Source organism: Pelobates fuscus, chromosome 5 (assembly GCF_036172605.1).
Source record: "Pelobates fuscus isolate aPelFus1 chromosome 5, aPelFus1.pri, whole genome shotgun sequence".
Lineage (NCBI taxonomy): Eukaryota > Metazoa > Chordata > Amphibia > Anura > Pelobatidae > Pelobates > Pelobates fuscus.
Window position 1 is genome coordinate 25,277,243 of NC_086321.1, and position 23,095 is coordinate 25,300,337.

Consider the following 23,095-nt stretch of genomic DNA (forward strand, 5'->3'; position numbering starts at 1 on the left):
TTTTTATTTAAGGTGGTAAACAAGTTCACATGCCTCTTAAGTTCGGATATGAATGATTCACAAAACAACAGGCCATTTGCTTCTGTGCGCATTGGCATTGCCCAGAAGACATATTGAGCGTTGAGCCCATTCGCGGATAGCATTAGGGTCGAGGTGGGTGCCTTGGGAGAGCACTAAATCCGCAAAGTAGAGCATCTTTGCAATAGGGCTAAGCAAGTCTAGTAATTTATCTTGTGCCGCCTTTAGGGGAGCCTGCGTCTCCATGGGATTGGGGTAGAGCTCGTAGCAGAGCCTTCTCCACTGAGGCCGCCATGGCGGCTTTAATAATTGCTTGGAAATCTTGGGTCTGTAGCCATGTGTCTTCCATGGCCCAGTCCTGTCCTGTGTGAGAGACAGTGACAGTCAGTGGGGCCAGCACGTAGGGGTGCCAGACTCCTGGTACAACTGGGGTTCACCCAGGGTATAGTGGCCTAAAGTGCCTGTGATGTATAAGATTTAGTGTCAATGCTAGAGGGCTCTCCTCTATTGGTATTGGGATACCTTTGACTTGACTGTCTTGTAGTAACAAGGTGACCCGACAACTCCCTTACACAGGGTATGGTATACGCTTGAGGGTGATCCTCTAATATGTGATCGGTGTAGGAAAAACAGGGGTTTACCACAGTTGTACATCAGAGCTGTACCTCTCTTGAGATGAGCAATATGCAGTGCACATGAGAACAGTGGAATTCCTGTATCATATCGGGACTTGTCCCAGTAAGGTCTGCGTCAGCAGGACCCCTATGCGATTAGCTGGGGGCTTACCCCTAGGTGCTGTGCCTTGATAAACCAGAGGACACCCACATCATCATTTTGGCACAATAATGGTATTATATGAATAGTTGGGGGCTCATCCCAGGTGGTGTGCCATAAAAAAACCCAGAGGACACCCATATCATTAATTGTATGCTAGGTACAGTATACATATATATCCCTGTTAAAGGGTAACATGAAGTACACTCAGTATCCAGAAAACCCCACATGCAACAAATATCCAGTACTGTTAGGTAGCTCTGCATCAATAGTGTAAATGGCAGGTAATGTACCAATCCAGTTTGTATGAAGTACCTTTGGCTGATCAAAAGGTTGGAAAGGGCACAGTTTGTTGAAGCAAAAATCCAAATCCAACAGTACACCTAAAGACCGGATCGAGTGATTCCTGATCTGGAATAGAGAAAGAATAATGGCCGCCGTGAATCTCACGGTACTCGCTAGACCCAAGATGGCCGCCGTTCGCGCGCAACAGTCAGCAAGCCCTGTAAACGCGGGCCCGTTCAAATAAGGGTCCCGGCCTCCCCCCAACCTGTCCCAAAGCCTAGTAACCCTTGCAGCAGTGACCCCCAATAGACCCGCGGTGCGGGCGTGGCACTGACAGCCGCAAAGCTCGCGGACCGAGGGGAGAGGAAATGAGAACACACAAGATCAAGAAAAAACTGACAGATGGGATGAGGCAAGCAGACAGATCAAGATACAGAATTATAAAAATAGAGACAGGTATGGGAGAGCCAGGGAGTGTAAAAAGTGTAGTTAGAAACATAAAACAAGTAATAAAAGTTCTTTAACAGTAATTCACCAGGGAGAAAAAAAATACTCTGACCTGTGCCAGGCTGGAGCAGCAAAGAAAGAGGAAATGATGAGACTGTCAGGGCCTTTTATGTATCACCTGACTTTTTTCTGATTGGTTGTTCTGTTTCTGCAAATATTCCTCTCCTTTCATGACAAAAATTAAGATTATAGGTACACTACGTTAGCATAAACTACAATTAACAAGAAATAACTCCTCCTAAAAACAGTATGTTTCCAAAGATTTATTAATAACTATTAAAACGTGTAGAGTGATACACTTGTGGAAAATTCTAAAGAGGCAAGTCTTAAATGCGGCTTAGACTCCTTAATCGGGGTTAAGTAAAGAGATTTATGCAAATATGAAGCCTCCTGTGATGTGGTAAAATTCTGCTGTGCCCTGCCTTTGAATGAGACTACAGGAACCCACTGGACTTGTCCCGGCAGAGGGACCTTGACTCTAAAATCCCAAAATAAATGTAAAATGTTTGATCAAAATAGCCAAACAAAAACTTGACTCTGAGATTTTTTTCCATATGCTATTGTTGCCTTAAATTTGAAAATCAAATTGAAGTAACCTTTAATTCACAACTATTCACACCTAAGGCGATTTTACACTATCAGGGTTTACTTACCTATTTTCAACATTCAAATTGTAATTTTTTACAGTGCACGGTTTAGTGAATAAACCTCTGAGAATGTTCCACTAACAGCTTAATTTAATGACAAAAGTATAATCTTCAACATAAGGTTTCCACTGTAAAATAAGAGATAAGATGTTAAAATGAAGCTTTGTGATCACTTCAAAATCATTCATCTTCATCATACTTATACAAAATTCTCTCTTCAGCTGAAGAACTCTAGAACACTCTCCTTATAACTAATAATTTATATTTCAGTATCTTTCCAAGTTTCTGGATACAGCAAGTTTTGTGAAATGTTTAAACTTTCTTGCCTGTTTTCTACTCAACTTGACGCGCCACGTTTAGGGACATCACCTCATATCCAATGTTTACAACAAGTTAACAGCTGTAATATATGACAAATGATATTGACACAATCCCAATCCCACCAATTTGATACTTTTCAATATGCTTTTACCATTAGCAGTTCGATGAAAAAGCGCTCTATACATTACATGAAATAACATTTTACCAATCACAATCTTGCGGGAGAGGCATTGTCGACTCTTGAAAATCTGATTTATGTAAATGTAGTAAAAATTTACTTTTTTAGTTTGTTTGTTTTCATTTCCTCACGACCCCTGTATCTTAATTATTATTATACTGTCCCCTAGCAACTCGCTTTTATCTGTATATTTTTTTACTTTTCTTCTTGTGCTGCCTGGGTACAGCCATTCTATAGGTTGATTTTACTGAAGATTATCGGTAAATTTGACTGGCAACTGAAACAAAAGCTTGCTTCAAGGTCCACCTTAACTGCTATACATAAGGAATAGTTGTCCCTACTTTTCTTTACGTACATTATCAAAACCCTCAGGAAAAACACTCAGAGGAAAATGCTCAGAGGAACATAGATTAGGTAAGCAGATAATAAAAAAGGGGTTGTTTTGGTTGCAGAGACAATTGAATAATACTTTTCTAACCAATGACTAAATCTTAGTGCATTATTGTACAGCGCTATGGATTCTGGTGGCGCTATATAAGTAATAAAATAATTATAATAATCAGAATGAACACAACAGTAAACACCTCCCCTGCCTTGATCACATGCTCAATTGGCATTCAGAAGCAATATCTTGTTAATTAATCACACCAATTAAAGGACAAATAGATGCTATAGCTAAAATATAATTAATGACCTCAATTAAAAAAAAGAAAATCTATCAGGAAGTAAGTACAGTTAACAACACACTAAGATATGTCTTGGGGGGAAAAAAACAAGACCACAGACCGCATCCAATTTGTATCCAAAGTTAATATCAATATGAGCAGGTATTATCTCACCACAGGGTCTGGAGTTCAGCAAACCACGAAACAAACAGAAACATGTATCCACAGGAGACGGTGCTTGCTAACGGAACCTGCAGATGTATATATAAAGCCAACATCATGGTAATCCTCATAAAATATATGCTTACTGGGATCATTAAAAGGCAAAGATGCATGCAGTTGCACCACAAAAAAAAAAAAAACCTTTGTAAAACAAAATAACACATAAAGTGTATGGACACTTGACAGCCTTATGCATTACATGAACCTCCACATTTTAGCTAAGGCTAACCTAAGAGGAAGTAAGTATAGTGAAAACGTGTTTGCATTCTGAACTGGTTACTTTGTTAAAAGCTCATGAACCACTGGGGACTTGCATGAAAGACACTCTGCAAGGGATATTTACTATTAAGATTAGTTGCAAGCGTCAATGTTTCACCACATCTACATCACCAATTAGGGATTACCAATTACAGACAATTCTAAGTAATAGAGATTTCTTCTTCTTGCACTGTTATTTGTCTTGAGCTGCCAGCAACATTGAGTGGATTAGAAAGATCCCAATAGATACCAGCAACTCTGTGTGATCCAAGGATTGAGAGGAAGTTGGCACTCAGAAGCTAGACTTGGCGGCAGAAACTTGGCCAAAGTGTATGGGACATGTATTAGCGTATGGTCATGATGGAGGAGGGCAAGCATACCAGAAGTCAGGTATTTCTGCACCTCAAAGAAGCGGTAAAAGCACGTCTAAATGGAGTAGAAGCCTTATACTGTTTGGTGGAACTCACTGGAGTTCCACCTAGAAAGAAGATTAACGTCTTTGAAATGGTGAAATGTTGCCTCAACCATGGACACTCTGAGCTACTGGGATGATAAGAAGACAGCGTGACCTGTTACAAGCCAGGGAAATGTTGGAACAATTACTACATTGGCACAATTTGAAATAGTAAGGTTTGCTTGGTTTGGCTTTGGAATAATTACATTTTTCATTCATGTACAAATCAGAAGTAAAATAAGCTGGGGGGGAAAGATGAGATACATGATGAGATACATAAGGTGGCAACAAACTGAAGTCAGTTCCAGAATATCATCACATGGGGTGAAACATGACCGTTTGTGATTGACTATGGGATGCAGATGAGATATAGCTTGTGAAAGAGAGGTATGACTGGGGAATTATGGCAAGGGGTAAGTAAAAATGGAATGGAAAATTGGATCAAACATTGCAAAAATTGGTTTATCTTGGATATTCATAGTGAGGATTGGAATCTGGCATAGGAGGTGACATGGCAAATACATATTAAAAAAGGAATGTGAAATATTAAAACTAGTTTTTTTGTTCATGAGAATAACAGTCCTCCACAACAGCAAGACGACAAACAATACAGTAATCATAAAAGAATAAAAGTAGAAACCGTTATAGCAGAGACTGTTTTAAAAATAAAACCTAAGTATTTCAATTTGATAAGATTTATAGGGTAACATGTTTTAAGGTTTGTGTACTGTTACTGTATAACAGATTTCTAGAGTAACATCTCAGCAGTGAGTAGCATGTATCACAGTGCTTAACAAGAATAAAGTTCAGTGATGTTTGCTAAGACAAAGAACCGCAGAGCTCCACATCAATTAAACCCCTAGCAATGTTTATATGTGTATAACTGAGCTCCATGGCAATAACAGATAGGAAAAAATAGAGCAAAATATAGCAGATAAAATTCTAATCCTTTCATACCATCAAATGCCAGGCCTGTCATTGGATTTGTAAAATTATTGTATATACATATCTATATATATTTGAATTGTTTATACTATTTTGCTTTTTTTTCTCTCCTTAAGTTTAAAGGACAATCCAGACGTGGACCCCTTGCTCACGGTGCCTAGAGGGATGTTGGCTATACCTCACTGATGATACCTTACAAGGTTGAAACGATCGTCTGGGGTTGCAGAGGGAACTTGCTGGCATTTCAGATCTGGACTGCCCGTACGGGTGGGACCAGTCTGATATGCTTCAGATATGTTCTCTCTGTAATGACACTAGATGAGCGAAAACCAGTTTGAGATCTAAACGGGGACCCACTGAAGGGCAGGCTAATTGAGCTGTAGTCTGCCTACCGCCATCAGACTCTCCCCTAGTCTTGCATCTTTTAAGAAGTGCCTTAAAACCCATCTCTTTAGGAAAGCTTATGGCCTCCAAGACTAACCCTTACCTCACATACCTGTCTCTTGCCCTCTCCTAAAGGGCAGCCCACCTTATTTGATTGTAAATTCCTGTCCTAATGTGTTTTACACCCCACCTCCTATAGAATGTAAGCTCGATCGAGCAGGGTCCTCTTCAACCTATTGTTCCTGTATTTTTATTTGTAATTGTCCTATTTATAGTTAAATCCCCCTCTCATAATATTGTAAAGCGCTACGGAATCTGTTGGCGCTATATAAATGGCAATAATAAATAAATAAAAATAGTCCGTTCTCACCTCTCTTGTTTTTCTCTGCTATTTTGTATTCTTCTTTTATTATGGTTTTTATTATGACCAGTTTGTAGATTACCTGATAACACCGTAGGTTCTGTTATAAGTCTTCCATATTCTGTATCTCAACAATTTGTATTTATAGGAAAACTCCAAACACCTTAACACCTACAGCCCATTGTAGTGGTTATGGTGCCAGGAGTGCTCTGGAAATGTAAAGAAAAGAGGGAAAAAAAGTAATAAGAAAAAAGGGAAGGTCCTGCTGGCATGTTGGAAAAAGTAAGCTAAATCCGAGTATTTCCCTTCATTATTTGGCAGAAAACCCTTGGCAGGGTAATTCACAAAAGTGAATTTAAAGTGAATTGGAAAACTCTCCCAGTCAATTCAGCTTTCATGAACTATTCTGGAATTAATGGGATACTGTAACAACTTGGTCTTATTGAAGTTGTTATAGTACTTTTCATATTTCCCTACTAGTCTTGTCCTCAAATGCCATCTATTGTACTAGTGTGAAGACTGGAAACAGACCTTAAAGCCATGTCTCCAAGCCCTCTGAATCATAGAACTGGGACATGTACTTCCTGGCTCTCATAATAAGCATACCATGATGTCAGCATGACTAGCATGCTGATGTCGACATATTTGGGAGTCTGAGCACCTAAAGTGTGTAGTGCATGCTCCTGTGAGCGTGCACTGCACCAGTATTTGCAGAATTAATTACCCCGGAGAGGAAGAGGCAGATGTAGGAGGTTTGAAATAAGTAGCCACACTCAGCGATGAGCTAAGTTGACCATGAGCTCACCTCTTGTGACCACACACACTGCATGTATGCACAGTGTCACATTCACAGAACCTCATAGAGAATAATAGTGTTCAATGATTCTCTGTGAGAGGACTGCGGTGAGAGTCCACGGTGACTCTAAAATGACTAGCATTTGATTGGACTGTTGTCCTCTGCTGATGATGTCAAAATAGGCAGAGCAAACTGTCGCAAAGGGACTGCTGACAGAGCTAGAATGAATGTAAGTACATGTTTCAATTTTAAAAATGATAATGTTTGAATGGGTTCCACTTCTATTAATTGATTATACTGACATGAATAACATTATTGAAGAGACATATATAACCACAGCACATTGTTCCTTCAAACATGAAATTTGCTTTGAATTCAAGACAATTATAATTTTAGAGAATGACAGTGGAAGAGTTGTAGTCAGATATGCCAGAAAGCTACCTATTCCTATCTCCTGAGCTCTATATGATATTAGGTTAGTGGAGCAGCCTTGCATCATAACCACTACATTGTGCTGCAGTGGTTATGGTCCCAGGAGTTTTTGGGAGTTGTTTCACAGTAAGCAGTCAAACCACTTTCCCTGTCAGTTTTTTTACTTACCTGGGTCCCTTAGGTGCCGCTATTCTGGCCTCCTTTTTTGATAGTACTAATTCAAATGTATATATCTATTGTTTACAGGAAACTTCCATTTTATATATCAGAAATGGAGGCTGGATTGCAGTTTCTCAGGGAACCAACTAAGTGTCAAAATGTTCAAAAATTGTTTGATTGCTTACTGTGAGACAGTGTCAGGGGACTCCAGGAGCCATAACCACGACTATGGTCTGTAGTGGTTATGGTGCTGTTACTGTCCCTTTAATGTGATTACAAGATGTGGTTCCTATATTCAAAAAGGGTTCAAAATCCTTGCCTGGAAATTATAGACCTGTGAGCTTAACTTCTGTGGCTGGTAAAATATTTGAAAGGTTATTAAGGGATAATATTCAAGAATTCCTTGAGAAGAATATGGTTATCAGCAAAAATCAGCACGGTTTTATGAAGCACAGGTCATGTCAAACTAACTTGATTGCGTTCTACGAAGAAGTAAGTAGAAGTATAGATCAGGGTGTTGCAGTGGATGTGATCTATTTGGATTTTGCCAAGGCATTTGATACAGTTCCACACAAAAGATTAGTGTTCAAACTCAAGGAAATCGGTCTCGATGAAAATGCTTGTTCTTGGGTAGAACATTGGCTTAAAAACAGAATACAAAGAGTTGTCGTTAATGGTAAATTTTCAAGCTGGACAGAGGTGGCAAGTGGTGTCCCTCAGGGGTCTGTTCTGGGACCCCTTCTATTTAACATTTTTATAAATGATCTTGAAGACAGCATTGAAAGTCATGTTTCAGTGTTTGCAGATGACACAAAACTTTGTAAAATAATACAATGTGAGCAAGATATTACTTTGCTGCAGAAGGATTTAGATAGACTGAGCACTGGGCACTCAAATGGCAGATGAAATTTAATGTTGAAAAATGCAAAGTTATGCACTTCGGCGTAAAGAATACACAAGCAACGTATACCCTTAATGGAAGCGAATTAGGGATAACAACACACGAAAAGGACTTGGGAATTGTTATAGACAACAAACTATGCAACAATGTGCAATGTCAATCAGCAGTGGCCAAGGCCAGTAAGGTATTGTCATGCATGAAAAAGGGCATTCATTCTCGGGACGAGAATATCATTTTGCCTCTCTATAAATCACTGGTAAGACCACATATTGAATATGCTGTGCAATTTTGGGCACCTGTTCTAAAGAAGGATATCATGGCACTAGAAAAAGTGCAGAGGCGGGCTACAAAATTAATAAAAGGAATGGAACATATCAGCTATGAAGAAAGGTTAACAAATTTAAACCTATTTAGTTTAGAAAAACGTCGCCTGAGAGGGGATATGATAACATTATACAAATATATTCGGGGCCAATACAAACCATTGTGTGGAAATCTATTCACAAACCGGACTTTACATAGGACACGAGGCCATGCGTTTAGACTGGAAGAAAGAAGATTTCGTCTAAGGCAAAGGAAAGGTTTTTTTTACTGTAAGAACAATCAGGATGTGGAATTCTCTGCCTGAAGAAGTGGTTTTATCAGAGTCCATACAGATGTTCAAACAGCTACTAGATGCATACTTGCAAAGACAGAATATTCAAGGATATAATCTTTCAATGTAGGGTAATAACTGCTTGATTCAAGGATAAATCTGACTGCCATTCTGGGGTCAAGAAGGAATTTTTTGTCCTAGCTTGTTGCAAAATTGTGCTTCAAACTGGGGTTTTTTTTTTTTTTGTTTTTTTTTTCCTTTTGGATCAACAGCAAAAAACAGGTGTGAGGAAGGCTGAACTTGATGGACGCAAGTCTCTTTTCAGCTATCTAACTATGTAACTATGTAACAATGCTCAATAATTCATGTGTAAAATAACACCTAATTTAAGTCGGAATATATAAATTTTAGGACTTAAAAATGACTGAATGCAATATTGAAGCATCCACTGGATAATCAGGTAATGTGCCAGGCATTACACATACATATAAAATACTGCTTTTCTATACCTCCATTACCAACTGTTGCCAATTAGGAGGGACATTACTTATTTTGGGCCCAAATCCCTCTGTCCCTCTTTTTTATTCTAATGTCTCTCTTTGCTATGAGCTGCATATTGTTTGTTTGTCTGGATGTGCAATAAATGTGTTTAGAAATCAGTCTGTGTAAATAAGACTCATTGTTCTGGTTCTAATTACAAAATAGTGAATAATAAAAAAAAATATATAAAATATATATATATATATATATATATATATATATATATATATATAAAATAACCAACTTAGTCTGCCACCCCACTAAATATAGGCAACTTCGTCGATATAATATATAAGCATATATAGGGGGCGCCAAAGTATATACAATTCAAGTATTTCTTAAAAACCAAAATATCACAAGCATGTACAAGTATACAAAAATAGCAGATCAGGAGAATATTGAATTCAGCAGGCAGTGTAAAAATGCAGGAGGTGGATCACGTAGAACCATGCAGGTTCAGTGCAACAAAGTCGTAGGACGCGTGAATATATCATGCTGGTAAATGGTATAGAACCCTTTGTTTAGTAGTCCACCCCAAACACTGGTATTAGCAATCCGGACAAAATGTGCTCCTAATAAAAGGCTTGACAAAGACTTCATAGCAGGTCGAAACGTTGCTGCTCTGTCACTTTTTTGAGCTAATAAATCTGCCTATTGGTTTGAACACATTGAGTGCCTAGAGACCTTTTTCTTGTTTGCCTAATAAAAGCCAGCTCTCCAGCTTGAGATATAGATTGAACTCAGAAAGGGTCTGCAGTTTGTGTAACGTAACCGATATAGATGCTCGAACCCACAGTGATATAGACACCACACCTCGTTGATAATTCCGCTCCAAACATGATCAACTGTGAACTGCTCGTAACAGCTAAATGTACGCATATCGTTTCACTTGGAAATGTCAAGATAAGCTCTAAATTACATTTTCATTTAATAAATTATTAGGAAACCACCTAAAGTCTTTCAGATCACCCCGACCTTGCCCCCCAAACCCTGACTCAACCCCTAAACAATTAACCTGTTCTACTTTGTCCATTTTAAATGTTGGTACGTATGCTGTTAAATGTTGATTTGATGATTTATATAGAAGAAAAAAAAAGGGAATTCAATACGGCAAGATAGTGATTGAAGGTTTAGAACTAGGGGTTGCATTAGGCATCGCTGGGAGTGATTGGCATTACAGTACATTGGTACACTCGAACCATAAATCCCTTAAACTTAAACACCCTCTAAAGACTCCTTAAATATATATATATATATATATATAGCATGCAACACAATGCTACACTACGCATGTACGTCCTTTTTTTTTTTTTTGCTTGCTGGTGTCACAAGAATACCAAGTACGATCTTGAATAATAATTTTTTTTTTTTTTAAATAAACAAAAGAATACAGCGTAATTAGGTAATTAATGTAACTTTTACAGTTTAACTATTAAATTATAAACGTGTTGGTTCTTCCAACATTAATTTATTTGTACCTGCCACTATAAAACTGTACAGTGCTGCAGTATATGTGAGCGCTTTCTAAAAGATAACGCCTTGATCAGTCATATACCCATCTCCCCCTTTCACAATTACAGTACAGTACAGTGGCAGTCCAGGCACTGTCTATTGCACAGGATTCCTTGTATCACTGCTTGATAACTTTGAGTCACCTAGACCTCTTCAGCTCCTCTGAACTTAAAATAGCATCAGGGCCCATCAGAGGACATTAATTCCCCCTGCATGTGACTTCCTTGTGTCTACAATAAGACACCAGATGAATCTCACACGTTTTGTTATGCCCAGCTGTGAAGGAGTATTGGATTCAAGCAGGCTGGCTGCCTAGTGATGTCATAAGAGGCGGATTTAGTTCATACCCCTTGCAAAAAGAGGTGTGGTTCTCTTAGAAATGTGGGGAGGGGAGCTCTGTGAAGTGAAGGAGGGAACACAGAGCTCTGCTTGCCATACTCTGGTGCAGCCAACATATGCCTAAGGATCTATTTCTAAGGAGCTACATTCTAAAGGATACAGTGTTACAGGAGCATCAATTCCCAAATCTGAATTATTCTATTCCTTGGAGCTTTTTATTTTTATTTTTTTTATTATTTTGCTGCTGTTAATTATTTTTTATTCTGTACATATATATTTTTTTTTCCATCATGTAAATATTGATGTAGGTTTTTAGATTTTTTCCTTTCTTTGGGGTGAGGGCAGAAGACCTGCATCTGTGGATTTGTTTGGAGGGATCGAGACATGAGGTCCATAAGGAAGAGATGGACTATCTGTACAATAAGCATTCTTCTCATCTTCTACAAAACCAAAGAGATCTCCAGAAGTGAGGATCACCTGGACTCGCAACTCGCCGGGTAAATCCAAAGTCCTGTCCGTACAAAGCCTGCCGTACGGGGCTTGATACATTGTATCCCCTGACAGTGAGAGGGGTAACTTGGCACTTTAACCCAAAGAGTACCAGCAAGATTCTGTTTTAATGTCACTGCACTACAGGGGTTAACCTGTAAATGACCAGTGTGTGTGTGTGTGTAAAGGCTTTGTCTACCCCGGTGACAAGACACTGAAGGGGTTAACCCTTTGTCAGGTGTGTTTGTGTGTGTCGTTGTCCAGCCATTATTTTAACCCGTTGAGCGCTAGGCAGTACAGCTGTTAGGTCAATTCACACCTCAATGTGTTGTCATTAACCCTTTAAGTGCCAGCGTTTTTTTGTTTGTTTTTTAAAAAACCCTGTTCATCTATTGTTCTTCCTTAATTAATTCCAGCAGTCCTTGCTCCTGGGTTTATTGAGTGATGGTTCCCTGATGGTCAAGCAGAGAATTAGGAGAGTTGAAAGGGAGGGCCAGGCTGTAGTCCAGACCACAGAGGGATAAACAGCCCAGGCTGATACAGAGGCTGTTATTTCTTTTTGTACGTTGACAGTCTGAGGGTTTCCTCTTGTGGGTTGAGCAATAGTGCCCACAATGGATTTTATTGCCATTAGTTTAAGGCTGTGTGCTCCCTGTGTGGCTAGTTATTTGAACCTCTGGTCGCCAGTGTCCAGTCTTTATTCTAACCCCTGGCCTTGATCATACCTCTTTCCACCAATTGTTTTCGTTTTTTGACTGATTTATCCTGTACTGTGATCTCAGCAGTTCTGCACACTTCCTGTCACTTGGTGTGTTTTATTTCTTTTCAACTTTCAGAAGTTCATCTAATTGTCCCCAAAATTATAAGAAACATAGTACTTGACTATTTTCAGTTCGTTTTTGGGTCATACATTGTGAACTTGAAGCTGTTCAGCTGATTGTAATGTAATCCTGTCACTGACTCTACAATCTAAAGTGTATTCTTTAGGACAATGTCTCTTGTGATTTTAAGTAAAATTAATTGTTTCTAGAACTAATATACTTCTAGACAAAGGTCTTTTCTACCTAATTTAAGAGTCACATGTTATTATTCATGTGTTTTTTTGTTTTTTTTTTACTTTTTCCAAATTTCATTTTTTGTTCTGCACTATTTAGACAAATGCACTTCTATGTTTGTATTGCAGAAGTAAATGCATATAAGATATTCTTTTAAACTTAATGCAGGATAATCTGTTTTTATTTCTCCTTTAATCATAGTTTAGATTAATCACACCACTTCCCAGGTATGTCTAACATTTAAATACATAAAGGGAATCAACACAGTGCAGGAGGAGACTATATTTAAAAGAAGAAAAACTACCACAACAAGAGGACATAGTCTTAAATTAGAGGGGCGAAGGTTTAAAAATAATATCAGGAAGTATTACTTTACTGAGAGGGTAGTGGATGCATGGAATATCCTTCCAGCTGAAGTGGTAGGGGTTTATCAAAGTGATGGAGTTTAAGCATGCGTGGGATAGGCATAAGGCTATCCTAACTATAAGATAAAGCCAGGGACTAATAAGAGTATTTATAAACCTGGGCAGACTAGATGGGCCAAATTATTTTTATCTGCCGTCACAATCTTGCCCCAATTTTCTCTGCAGTAAAAAGTGTTTATGTCAACCCAAATACTTATTTTGAGATTTGCAAAAAAAAATTAAAAAATTAAATACGGTGTTCCTGCTGTAGGGTTTCCCCATCCACTACTCCTTATAAAAATATATTTGATCCAAAAGCTCATCGGTTTTAAGGATTAGAGCAGGTGTTGAATTTTAAGAGGCGTAAAATAAAATGTGACATAGGATCTCAACCAAATCTGATGAACCGAAAAATCTAGATGGGTGTACCAAAGGTCAGAGAAGTCAAGAGACTTAATAGCTTACTATAGAGGCAGGCCTTCGCTGAATGGTTCAAAGAGAGATGATAGAAATGGAAAAAGCAAGAAAGCCACAGGAGATAGCATAAAGACACAGACAAAGAAACATGCATAGAGAATGAGACAAACAAAGAAACAAAGACAAAGGAACAAGCCAGAAGGTGCACATACAAAATTCCAAAAAAAAAATCTATTATATTCGTGTTATGACATAGATGCAATAACATGGTTTTTGTTGGGGACAAAAAAAAAAGACAGAAAAAAAAATTGCACAGGAAAGAAAATACAAAACCATTTAGAAAACTACACAAGAAACCATGTTTACATGTGTGGTGTGAAATCACAGTACACAGCATTAATACCACAAAACAAAACACTGAGGTGTCCCTTTAACCCTTTGCGGGCTGTCGGAATACAAGTAACATGCAGCTAGGGGGTTAACCGGGAAATCCGTCTGAAAGGCAAGCACGATGGGTGTGAGACATTTTGTCTAATTTTTATTGAACACGACTGTCTATCACCCAGAGGATCACGAAGACAGGTTTCGATATAGACGCAAATAAGTGTGTGAGAGCAGTCTTGCTTGGCCTGTAAATCACAAATGAATAACTGGCATTTTACTGAAGAAAGTGACAGTCAACTACATTGTGCAGTCATTAGGTCTCACTTGTCCAATGGCTTTTATTGATTTTTTTTAACATCACACCTTGTGACCCTTCTAATAATCATGCTTAAGCTACTTGTTCACATTTAGTCTGCCAGCAGTGGTTACTCTTGCTTTGTTCAAGAAAATATTGAGAAACAAATCTAGTCCAAAGGCATAAAATAAATCCCCCAAATCCCTTTTTGCGTTAAAATAAACACGGTAGCATGGATAGTTCAGACAAGGAGCGCCCTCCTTCTTAATTAACTTAAGCAATTACAAAGCTAGAGGCTGAAACAGATTGGTTGCATGCCAATGTCTGGGGCTGTTCATTCTGTATAACCGTATACAAATCTGGGGACTACAATGGCTTAAAAAATGTACTACGTCTGTAGTATATCAGCATATAGTATTATGTAAAGAGCGACATCTTCAGCAGATTGTTCCCACTTTGCGAGATTCAGGTTTGGATATCATCCAGTTTGCTTGAGACACCATAATGGGAATTTTAAAAGACCCAGATTGTGAATATGTTAATTAGCACAACAATTTTGGTTTCTACAAAAGTAATTGGAGCTATATTATGCAACTGTGTACCATGCATATTGATTTTAGTATTCACATTGTCTTGTTTGCTTTGCCGCACAAATGCTATTTGTTTGTCCTACTCTAAAGACTTACATCTGTGTCCTGCTGTAGGAAATTTGCTCGTCTCGAGGGCTGTCATCTTCCGTATTTTGAAAATGACTAATACAAATTTTAATGATTTCAGAACTGTTTTATGAATTTTGGCAGCTTGTCAAAAATATGGACAATAACTTATAAATACTTTTTTTTTTTTTTTTTTTTTTTTTTACAAATTTAGCACATCAACCATATAAACAGTAGAAAATTGAGTATTGGGTTTTTTCAATAAATTTTCCCTTCAATTAACTATTTTATTCTAAAGTCTTTATGCTTGAAATGAAAGTAGAAATTTGACTCTACATTTTTTTACATTGTCTGTATTCTTACATATAGAAGTTGAAGAAGTGGCCTATTCTAGTCCCTGTCTCAAAGCTATAAATTGAGCTTTTTATTTTTTAAAAATAAAGTTAGTTAAAAAAAAAAATAATAATCTGAGAAGTGTAACGCTGTTATAGAGCAGGAAATTCCAGCTGCCACATTCCCCTACACACTGCGCATGCACGCCAAGCCTTTCCATATCATGTTCACACTAGTAGTAAAATAAGTAATTTTTAAGCTCTGCTCCTCAACTCACCCCAATAAATGCATCAACAGCTGTCGCAAGAAAGGAACTGTCACCAGCAGTGGCAACAGATGATTGCAGACTTGTGTCAAGCATTGTAGCTGCAACCTACTGACTTTTCTAGCGTAAAATGTGAAGGTTCTACACGAAGGAAATAATTAAACAAATGAAGTAGAAGTTTGAAAAACAAATAGGAGAGAGTTTCCTATTCAGTTCTGCTATATTGAATGAGTTTTGTCTGGCTGTTTCAACTCAGTATTTTTATTTAATAGAGCGACAAATAAGAGCTGTATATCTAATATTTGCTATTGTATTATGTGCAGGCCTTAGAGACTGGTCATCCCCGTAGAATATACATACAGAATTGCCTTGTAACAAATAAATTGCATGGTAATTTTAGACTGATACTCTAATTTCTGGAGTCGTTAAAATGTTTTTGACACTTGGAAGCCAATGTGTAGATCTAGACCACTGCTTTTCTCTCTCTCTGACAGGCGAAGTGGTTTGAGGCATCAATTATGTGCCTTTATTACTATATTCAAATCCACATTAGTACTTGATGTTCACTTATGAATCACCTTTTGCATGAGACTTGCGCATGCAAACTAAGTTCTAGTTTCATGAGTGTTGTACAAAGACTGAAGTGAAACAGACTTTGTAAGTCACGCGTACACTGTTTTTTGTTTTTTTTTGGTCACTAGATAACAAACATACAAACAATGAAACATAAAATCAAAAATCATAAAAGAAAAGGGGTTTGGAATCCCCAACTTTTTCAGTATGTGGCATGTCTACTTTGCAAAATTGGGACAGGCTCCTTTTTACATTCTTCAAAATGATGCTTCTAGTCCTCTACCCCTGCCTCAAGAACACTCTCATGGTGATCGGCAGGGAGCCTCTCTCCTCTCTCAGACCTCTCCAAATCCTTCACCAGTAAGGATGCCGGTTTATGATGTGGCATGGGCGCCAATGTCATAACACAAATAGCTTCATGTTACGTTTAATACAGCATTGCTCGCGTTTTAGTGGCTACACATAATCAACCACACTATAACTAGTTTGTTGGAGCTTAGTTCTATTCCCTGTTGTGGTTCTATTTTGGTCCCAATAGCGCTTTTATATTATCTATACTGTCTATCTGGTTTTGACTGTTTTATCCAGACTATTGTCATCTCTGTAAGCCTTGACTCAGCTATTGTTTTCTCACTCTCCCGATTTGTTCCCATTTACCTGGCTTGTCTTTGCCCATTCTCTGCATAAAGCCCGGAGGCCACTCTAAGGACCAGTATACGTTATAGTGCATTTCTGGTTTACACTCTGCATGTTGGGTCTCTGACTTGTGACAACCCCCTTACACTTCATAATCACATCTAGGTTATATCAAATAAGATAAATTAAATAAGAGTTTGAAGTCGTTTTTACTATTTGAAAGTTTCAAACAGTTTGCGTTCAATGAAGTACATGTAGAATTGATTCAAATGTTACTAAATAAATATATTACCGTTATTCCAGTTTGCTGCTGGCTCTGCCCCTGATCTGCCTCCATGGCTGGCATGATGGTGATATGTATCAACCAATCACAATGCTTTCCCATAGGATTGGCTGAGACTGATAAGGAGGCAGATCAGGGGCAGAGCCAGCATGATTCAAACACGCCCTGGCCAATCAGCATCTCCTCATAGAGATGAATTGAATCCATACATCTCTATGAGAAAGTTCAGCGTCTCCATGCAGAGGGTGGAGACACTGAATGTCAGTCATACTGTGCAGCACTGCCCCAGAAAGCACAGAAAATGTCAGTCACACTCTGCATCACTGCTCCAGAAAGCACCTCTACTAGCCATCTGAGGAGTGGTCAGTTGAGGTATCCCTGGGCTGAAATGTAGACACTAACTTTTTTCTTAAAGCAAAAAGCCTGAAGGGGATGATTCTATTAACGAGAACAAAAACAATCAGCTGTAGTTGTTCTGGCGACTATAGTGTCCCATTAAGCCCAGACCTACACAGATCACCCCAGCTGGCATGCAGAGAGCGTAGGAGCTTCTTTTTCTGTTGTTTTCCTCTTTTTGGTATTCTCTCCTACTTGATACGGATTGGTCCATCATATGACTCCTTACTCATAAACATACCGTTTTGTGCACAATCAAAGACGTGCATCCACCAGCAGCATGTGTGTGTTTATGATTTATATGCATAATGCAGTATCCATTCTTATCTTGTATGTATTTTCTCTGATGGTTTCTTTCTGCCTCTATGAAAATCTATGTTGCAGTAATGAATAGCCTTTACCTGCAGATAGCACAGGAGCCTTACTGGCTTGTTTGGTTTTGTCCTCCTGATTGAAATAGTCCCACCTGAAGTCAAAGACAGTGAATTGGAGCCATTGAACATATAGGAAGGGTTTTGTTTGAATGCTGTTTAAATACAGGAACTCTGTGTCACACTCACAGATTGAGAGGGCCAGAGCTGGATTTATGTCACAAGCTCCTGTAGGCATAGAATTCTCAAGTGCTCTCAACAACATCTTGATAAAATACTTGATTATTTAAATAATAATAATAATAATAAAAAAATATGCATATCCACACATATAGTGCACCAAGATGTGCGCACACATTCCATGTGCATAATATAAGAGGAACGATCCTCGATTTGTTTGAGATTCAACTGTTTTAGTAGTGTCCCCACGAGTCATGGTAAGCTGGCTACGGAAAGTTAGTAAAGGTAATTGTTAGGGTACCTTTTCTAGCCCTTTCCTCATGTCATGGATGTGAGCAGTGCATTCTCAAAGAGAACTGCTCAGTCACTCAAGGACTTCCTGAACTTCACTACTGCTCTGTGTCAGCGAACGACATAGGTGGGTCAATCCTATGGCCTGAACCACCTTTCTGCAGGTTCGAGGCTATGGCTGGCAGTGTACCCACACCTGCTGCTTTGTTGCGTTCCTGTTGACACATTGCTTGAAGTTAGTAGATAAATGGCAGATGACATAAAGTGACTTGCACAGGTAATTTGGATTAAAATGAGGAAGAATTGTGCAATGTATGAACCTCACTTTCTTGTTCGAGGCCATCTGAATCCAGTATTCACTTGCAAGGCAGACAAGGCCTGTTGGCTCGCCTCAACCTGGTTTAGCCAGCCAGTCGAAGCTGTTGCCTGAGGTGTGGCCGCTGTGCTTGTTACCGCTGTGCATGCTACAGCTACGAGGAGCCACAAGTTAGTGCCGAGTGCCAGGTGGGAACCACAGATGGACAAGCTTCCTCCAAAGGAGTATGACTGCCCGCCACGACACGGGTGCTGCCCCACACTGAGCATCCCATACACCATGGCAACACAAGATACATAAAAGTTTTAGGGCAGTGTGTAGGAGCAATGATGTGTTGTATCTGATTGATCCATGCAGTTGCTCTAATTGAGATGAGCGATAGTGTGTGATAAAGGGCCTTGGTTGCACTGTGTGTTGAATTATGAGCTGTATTAAAATAAAAGCAGCAGGATTTGAAAGGAGAATAGTAAAGAATATATGTTTGAGGAAGAAGTGTTTATGTACATAAATTCACAGGAAACAGGCAATCATCCAAATAAAGGTTGAGGTGTGACAGTTGGTGACTTGACCCAAGTGGTATGGAGAGAGACCGGAACAAAATATGCCAGACTAAATGCATATATGGAACTGAAATTCAGAGTGCTACAAGAAGCAGAATAGAGCAGGAAGCAGAATGTGACCTAGAACATTGGGACAATCAAGCTAAAACTTGTGTCAATAAATAACTTTTTAAGATAAGCAAAATAGATGATGGTGGGGATGGTGAAATGAAGGGGTACACAAATGAGGGGATAGCTGAAAACAAAGTGAAAATGTCAAGAGTTTGGAAAGGAACTGAGCCGATGGTTCGGTGAGCAGGCTAGCTCGAAAATGTTGAGTTTTTTTGCGCATTATTTAGTCTGTCTTTTCAAAAAAGTGCATCGTTAATCTGTTAGCCATGAGATTTTTGGACGTGGGAGTTGTGGCAGATTGTAGAATAAAAGAGATATATATGATTGTAAGAGGCTGTGATGATAAGGCAAGTGAAATAAATGAGATTGTCAAATGAGAGGGACAGCCTGTAGAAACATAGTAGGAATTTACAATGCAGAAAGTCATATGCAATGCAAGATCTTCTTCAGCTATCCTTGAAACATGTTAGAATTAACAGGGTTGATTGTGTGTGTCTGAATTGTGGCTGCTACGTAATGCTGGCTGAATTAGAGTGACCTTTTTACATGGTAGTTGAAAAGTTGGAATTGTAAACGGAAACTTGCTAGATTATTGCAAGAGCAGATCTAGATGACAGAGATGATAATCTGGAGATCGACAGAGAATCATGACTGCTTTCAAGATTTCAAGTCGGCCAAGAAATAAAAGCTGTATGAAGCTAAGGACAAGGCACATAGCGATTAGAGAGTAGAAACAGTATGTTACATATACTAAATACAGGCTAGAAAAGGTAAGGCCAAGTGTTACCAGCTTCGTCAGTTGGAGATTTGATCCACTGCATGAGAGCAATAGAGAAAATAACAAAGCTGCATTCCGAGGCTTCAGAACTGGTAGGGAACTCAGTAGGGAGTTGGAATCTTGAAATCTCATGTGCTACACGAGAAGTATAAATATAATATTTTTGGTGTTGTGTGAGAGTTGTTAGTGTCTCTTTTATATCAATGAAATATGTATTTTCCGTAATATCAACTAATATGTGTTTCTTTATTGTATTCTAGAGAGGGGGAGCTCACACTGAGTAGGCTGATGGTAAACCAGTCCGATAAAATCCTTCGAAAGGGAGGAACGGCGATCTTTCACCATGCTGGGAAAGGCTGGAGAATCAATTCTTCATTGGCCCTGGAGATAAGGTGAGTTATCCAAAATGTTAAAGGACATCTTTGTAACTGCTTGCTTTGTTAAAATTATTAAACGGCAATTTGTTGTACTGTGCAGAATCTTTTAGAAGACAATTTTGGGAATTCAACCTTTTACAAAATCTGTTATCATAGATGAGAAGGAAAAACTTGAAGTTTGTTTGATGTGGTTTGTCTGATCAGGAAATTATGAACAGGTAGAAATAGCATTTTGTGCTTTGCTTAAAAACAAAACAAAAAACCTATGTCCGGATGGATTAACGCCCAACACACAGTATACTAAACCAGATCACCAGTCTTAGAGTGTACGGACGTAATGCTATACAGCATAGTACAAGATAGAACGCTGTCAGGGAGACAGAGAGTAATGTAAATGAGTAGACAAGCCAAAGGTCAAGGACAATAGAGCGGAGAATGGTCATGATACAAACTGGGGTCAGATAACTTAAATACAAGTATAGAAAACATTCTCTTGGATAAACACTAAAGGTAAACCATGGCAGGGTACATGAGTAGGTAATGAGTATATTTAGCTTTAGGTTGGCAAAGATTGCTTGATTTGACCCTTATGACGTCATGGCATGCGTGCAGAGTGTTAACAGAGACAAAAGGTGAAGACTGCTCTGTCCCAACAAGCTTACAATCTTTTGTAAGATTGAACAATACTGTTTTTGTTTCTACTACATACCTGTGAGGTGTATTGCAAAGATAGGTTACTCTGTATAAATCAAGCTATAGATTTATATCCTCCTGTATCGGGTGATGCATATTGTGTGTCCCATCAATCAGAGCATTGTATAACATTGATAATTTCAGTAACACACTACTAATATCGGTTTGTTCTGGTCAGTGTTTTGTACCTTTCTAAGGATTTCTAACCTGAATAAAAAAAACAAAAACATTTTTTTGTCTAAGCCTCAGCGCTACTTAATCTTAATATGATTTTGTCCGAAAGCCGCAATGTTTACATTTTTGCTTTAGCCATGCCTCTAGTGGCTATAAGACTGACTGCCACTAGAGACACTTTCTTATCGAAGACCTACAGCTTTTGATGGTCTCCAGGTCCAGTGCCATCATGATAATGGTCTCCAGTTCCAGTGCCTTCATGATAATGGTCTTCAGATCCAGTGCCATGATAATGTTCTCCAAGTCCAGTGCCATGATGATGGTCTCCAGGTCCAGTGCCATCATGATAATGCCAAACACATTAAATGCTTCTCTACGAGGAGTATGACAATTGTTAAGGAGGCACATTATGCTATTAATACTTTTCTATGAGAAAAGACAGACACTGTATTGAACAAAAGTTATAACTAATTACATTTCTGGAGATGGAGCAGTTGCAGAGAGGAAACTGCCCCAGTGCTGGATCAAAGGTACGTTTTTATGGTGAGATTCAACCACGTTTTTTTTTCTATTTATAATCAAGGGGCAAGGACTAGTAATAGGATTGAAAAATTCCAAGCAAAAAAAACAGTCCAACAGTAACAGTAAATATATGGTTGTTGGTGTATAGAACTTCTCCATTTGTGTCGGAATTAGCTTAAGGAAATTCCCCAGAAACACATGCTGTGGCTAGATTTGCATTGTATTTATTAGATATGCAGTGATTGCTTAACTACACAGTTTTCTGTAAGGAACAAACAAGTAAAAACCACCACATCTGCTAATACAGACTAGGCCGAGTAGTATGTTATGCAGTAGGGCAATAGATGTGTATTTAATAATGTTTTATCTGTATATCTGCATTTCTGACTGTATGTGGTAGTGAACTAGGGATAACCACACACGAGAAGGATTTGGTAATTGTTATAGACAACAAATTAGGTAGCAATATGCAATGTCAATCTGACGTTGCTAAGGCCAGTAAGGTTTTGTCATGTAAATAGGGGTGTAAATTCTCGAGATGAAAATATAATTTTGCCTCTTTATAAATCGCTGGTAAGACCACACCTTGAATATGCTGTGCAATTTTGGGCACCTGTTCTAAAGAAAGATATCATGGCACTAGAAAACGTGCAGAGACGAGCTACAAAATTGATAAAAGGAATGGAGCATTTTAGTTATGAAGAAAGGTTAAAAAATGTAAATCTCTTCAGTTTGGAAAAATGGCGCCTGAGAGGGGAAATGATAACATTATACAAATATATTCAGGGCCAGTACAAACCATTATCTGGAAATCTATTCATAAACAGGGCTATACATAGGACACGAGGTCACACATTTAGGCTTGAAGAAAGGAGATTTCATCTAAGGCAAAGAAAAGTTTTTTTTACAGTAAGAGCAATAAGAATATGGAATTCTTTGCTTGAAGAGGTGGTTTTGTCAGAGTCTATACAGATGTTTAAACTGCAATTGGATAAATACTTGCAAAAACTTAACATACAAGGATATCATTTCTAATTAGTGGGGTAATAGCTGCTTGATCAAAGGAGACATCTGACTGGTATTTTGAGGTCAAGAAGGAATTTTTTCCTAGTTTGTTGCAAAATTGAAAGCGCTTCAGGCTGGGTTTTTTGCCTTCTTTTGGATCAACAGCAAAAGCATATGTGAGGAAGGCTGAACTTGATGGACGCAAGTCTTTTTTCAGCTATGTAACTATGTAACTATG

The 23,095-nt window shown here is 38.5% G+C and overlaps 1 protein-coding gene across 2 annotated transcripts in view; it reads left to right on the top strand.

Annotated features, from left to right (window-relative positions):
- Window positions 1-11,397: 11,397 nt before the first annotated feature.
- The window catches only part of ST8SIA4 (ST8 alpha-N-acetyl-neuraminide alpha-2,8-sialyltransferase 4), a 123,338-nt gene continuing 111,640 nt past the window's right edge, over window positions 11,398-23,095 (top strand). For both annotated transcript variants that reach the window (XM_063456740.1, XM_063456741.1), the window contains exons 1-2: window positions 11,398-11,790; window positions 20,347-20,478. In XM_063456740.1, coding sequence (XP_063312810.1) covers window positions 11,678-11,790; window positions 20,347-20,478 — 245 coding nt within the window. In that variant the 5' untranslated portion in view covers window positions 11,398-11,677. The remainder of the gene's footprint in view (window positions 11,791-20,346; window positions 20,479-23,095) is intronic.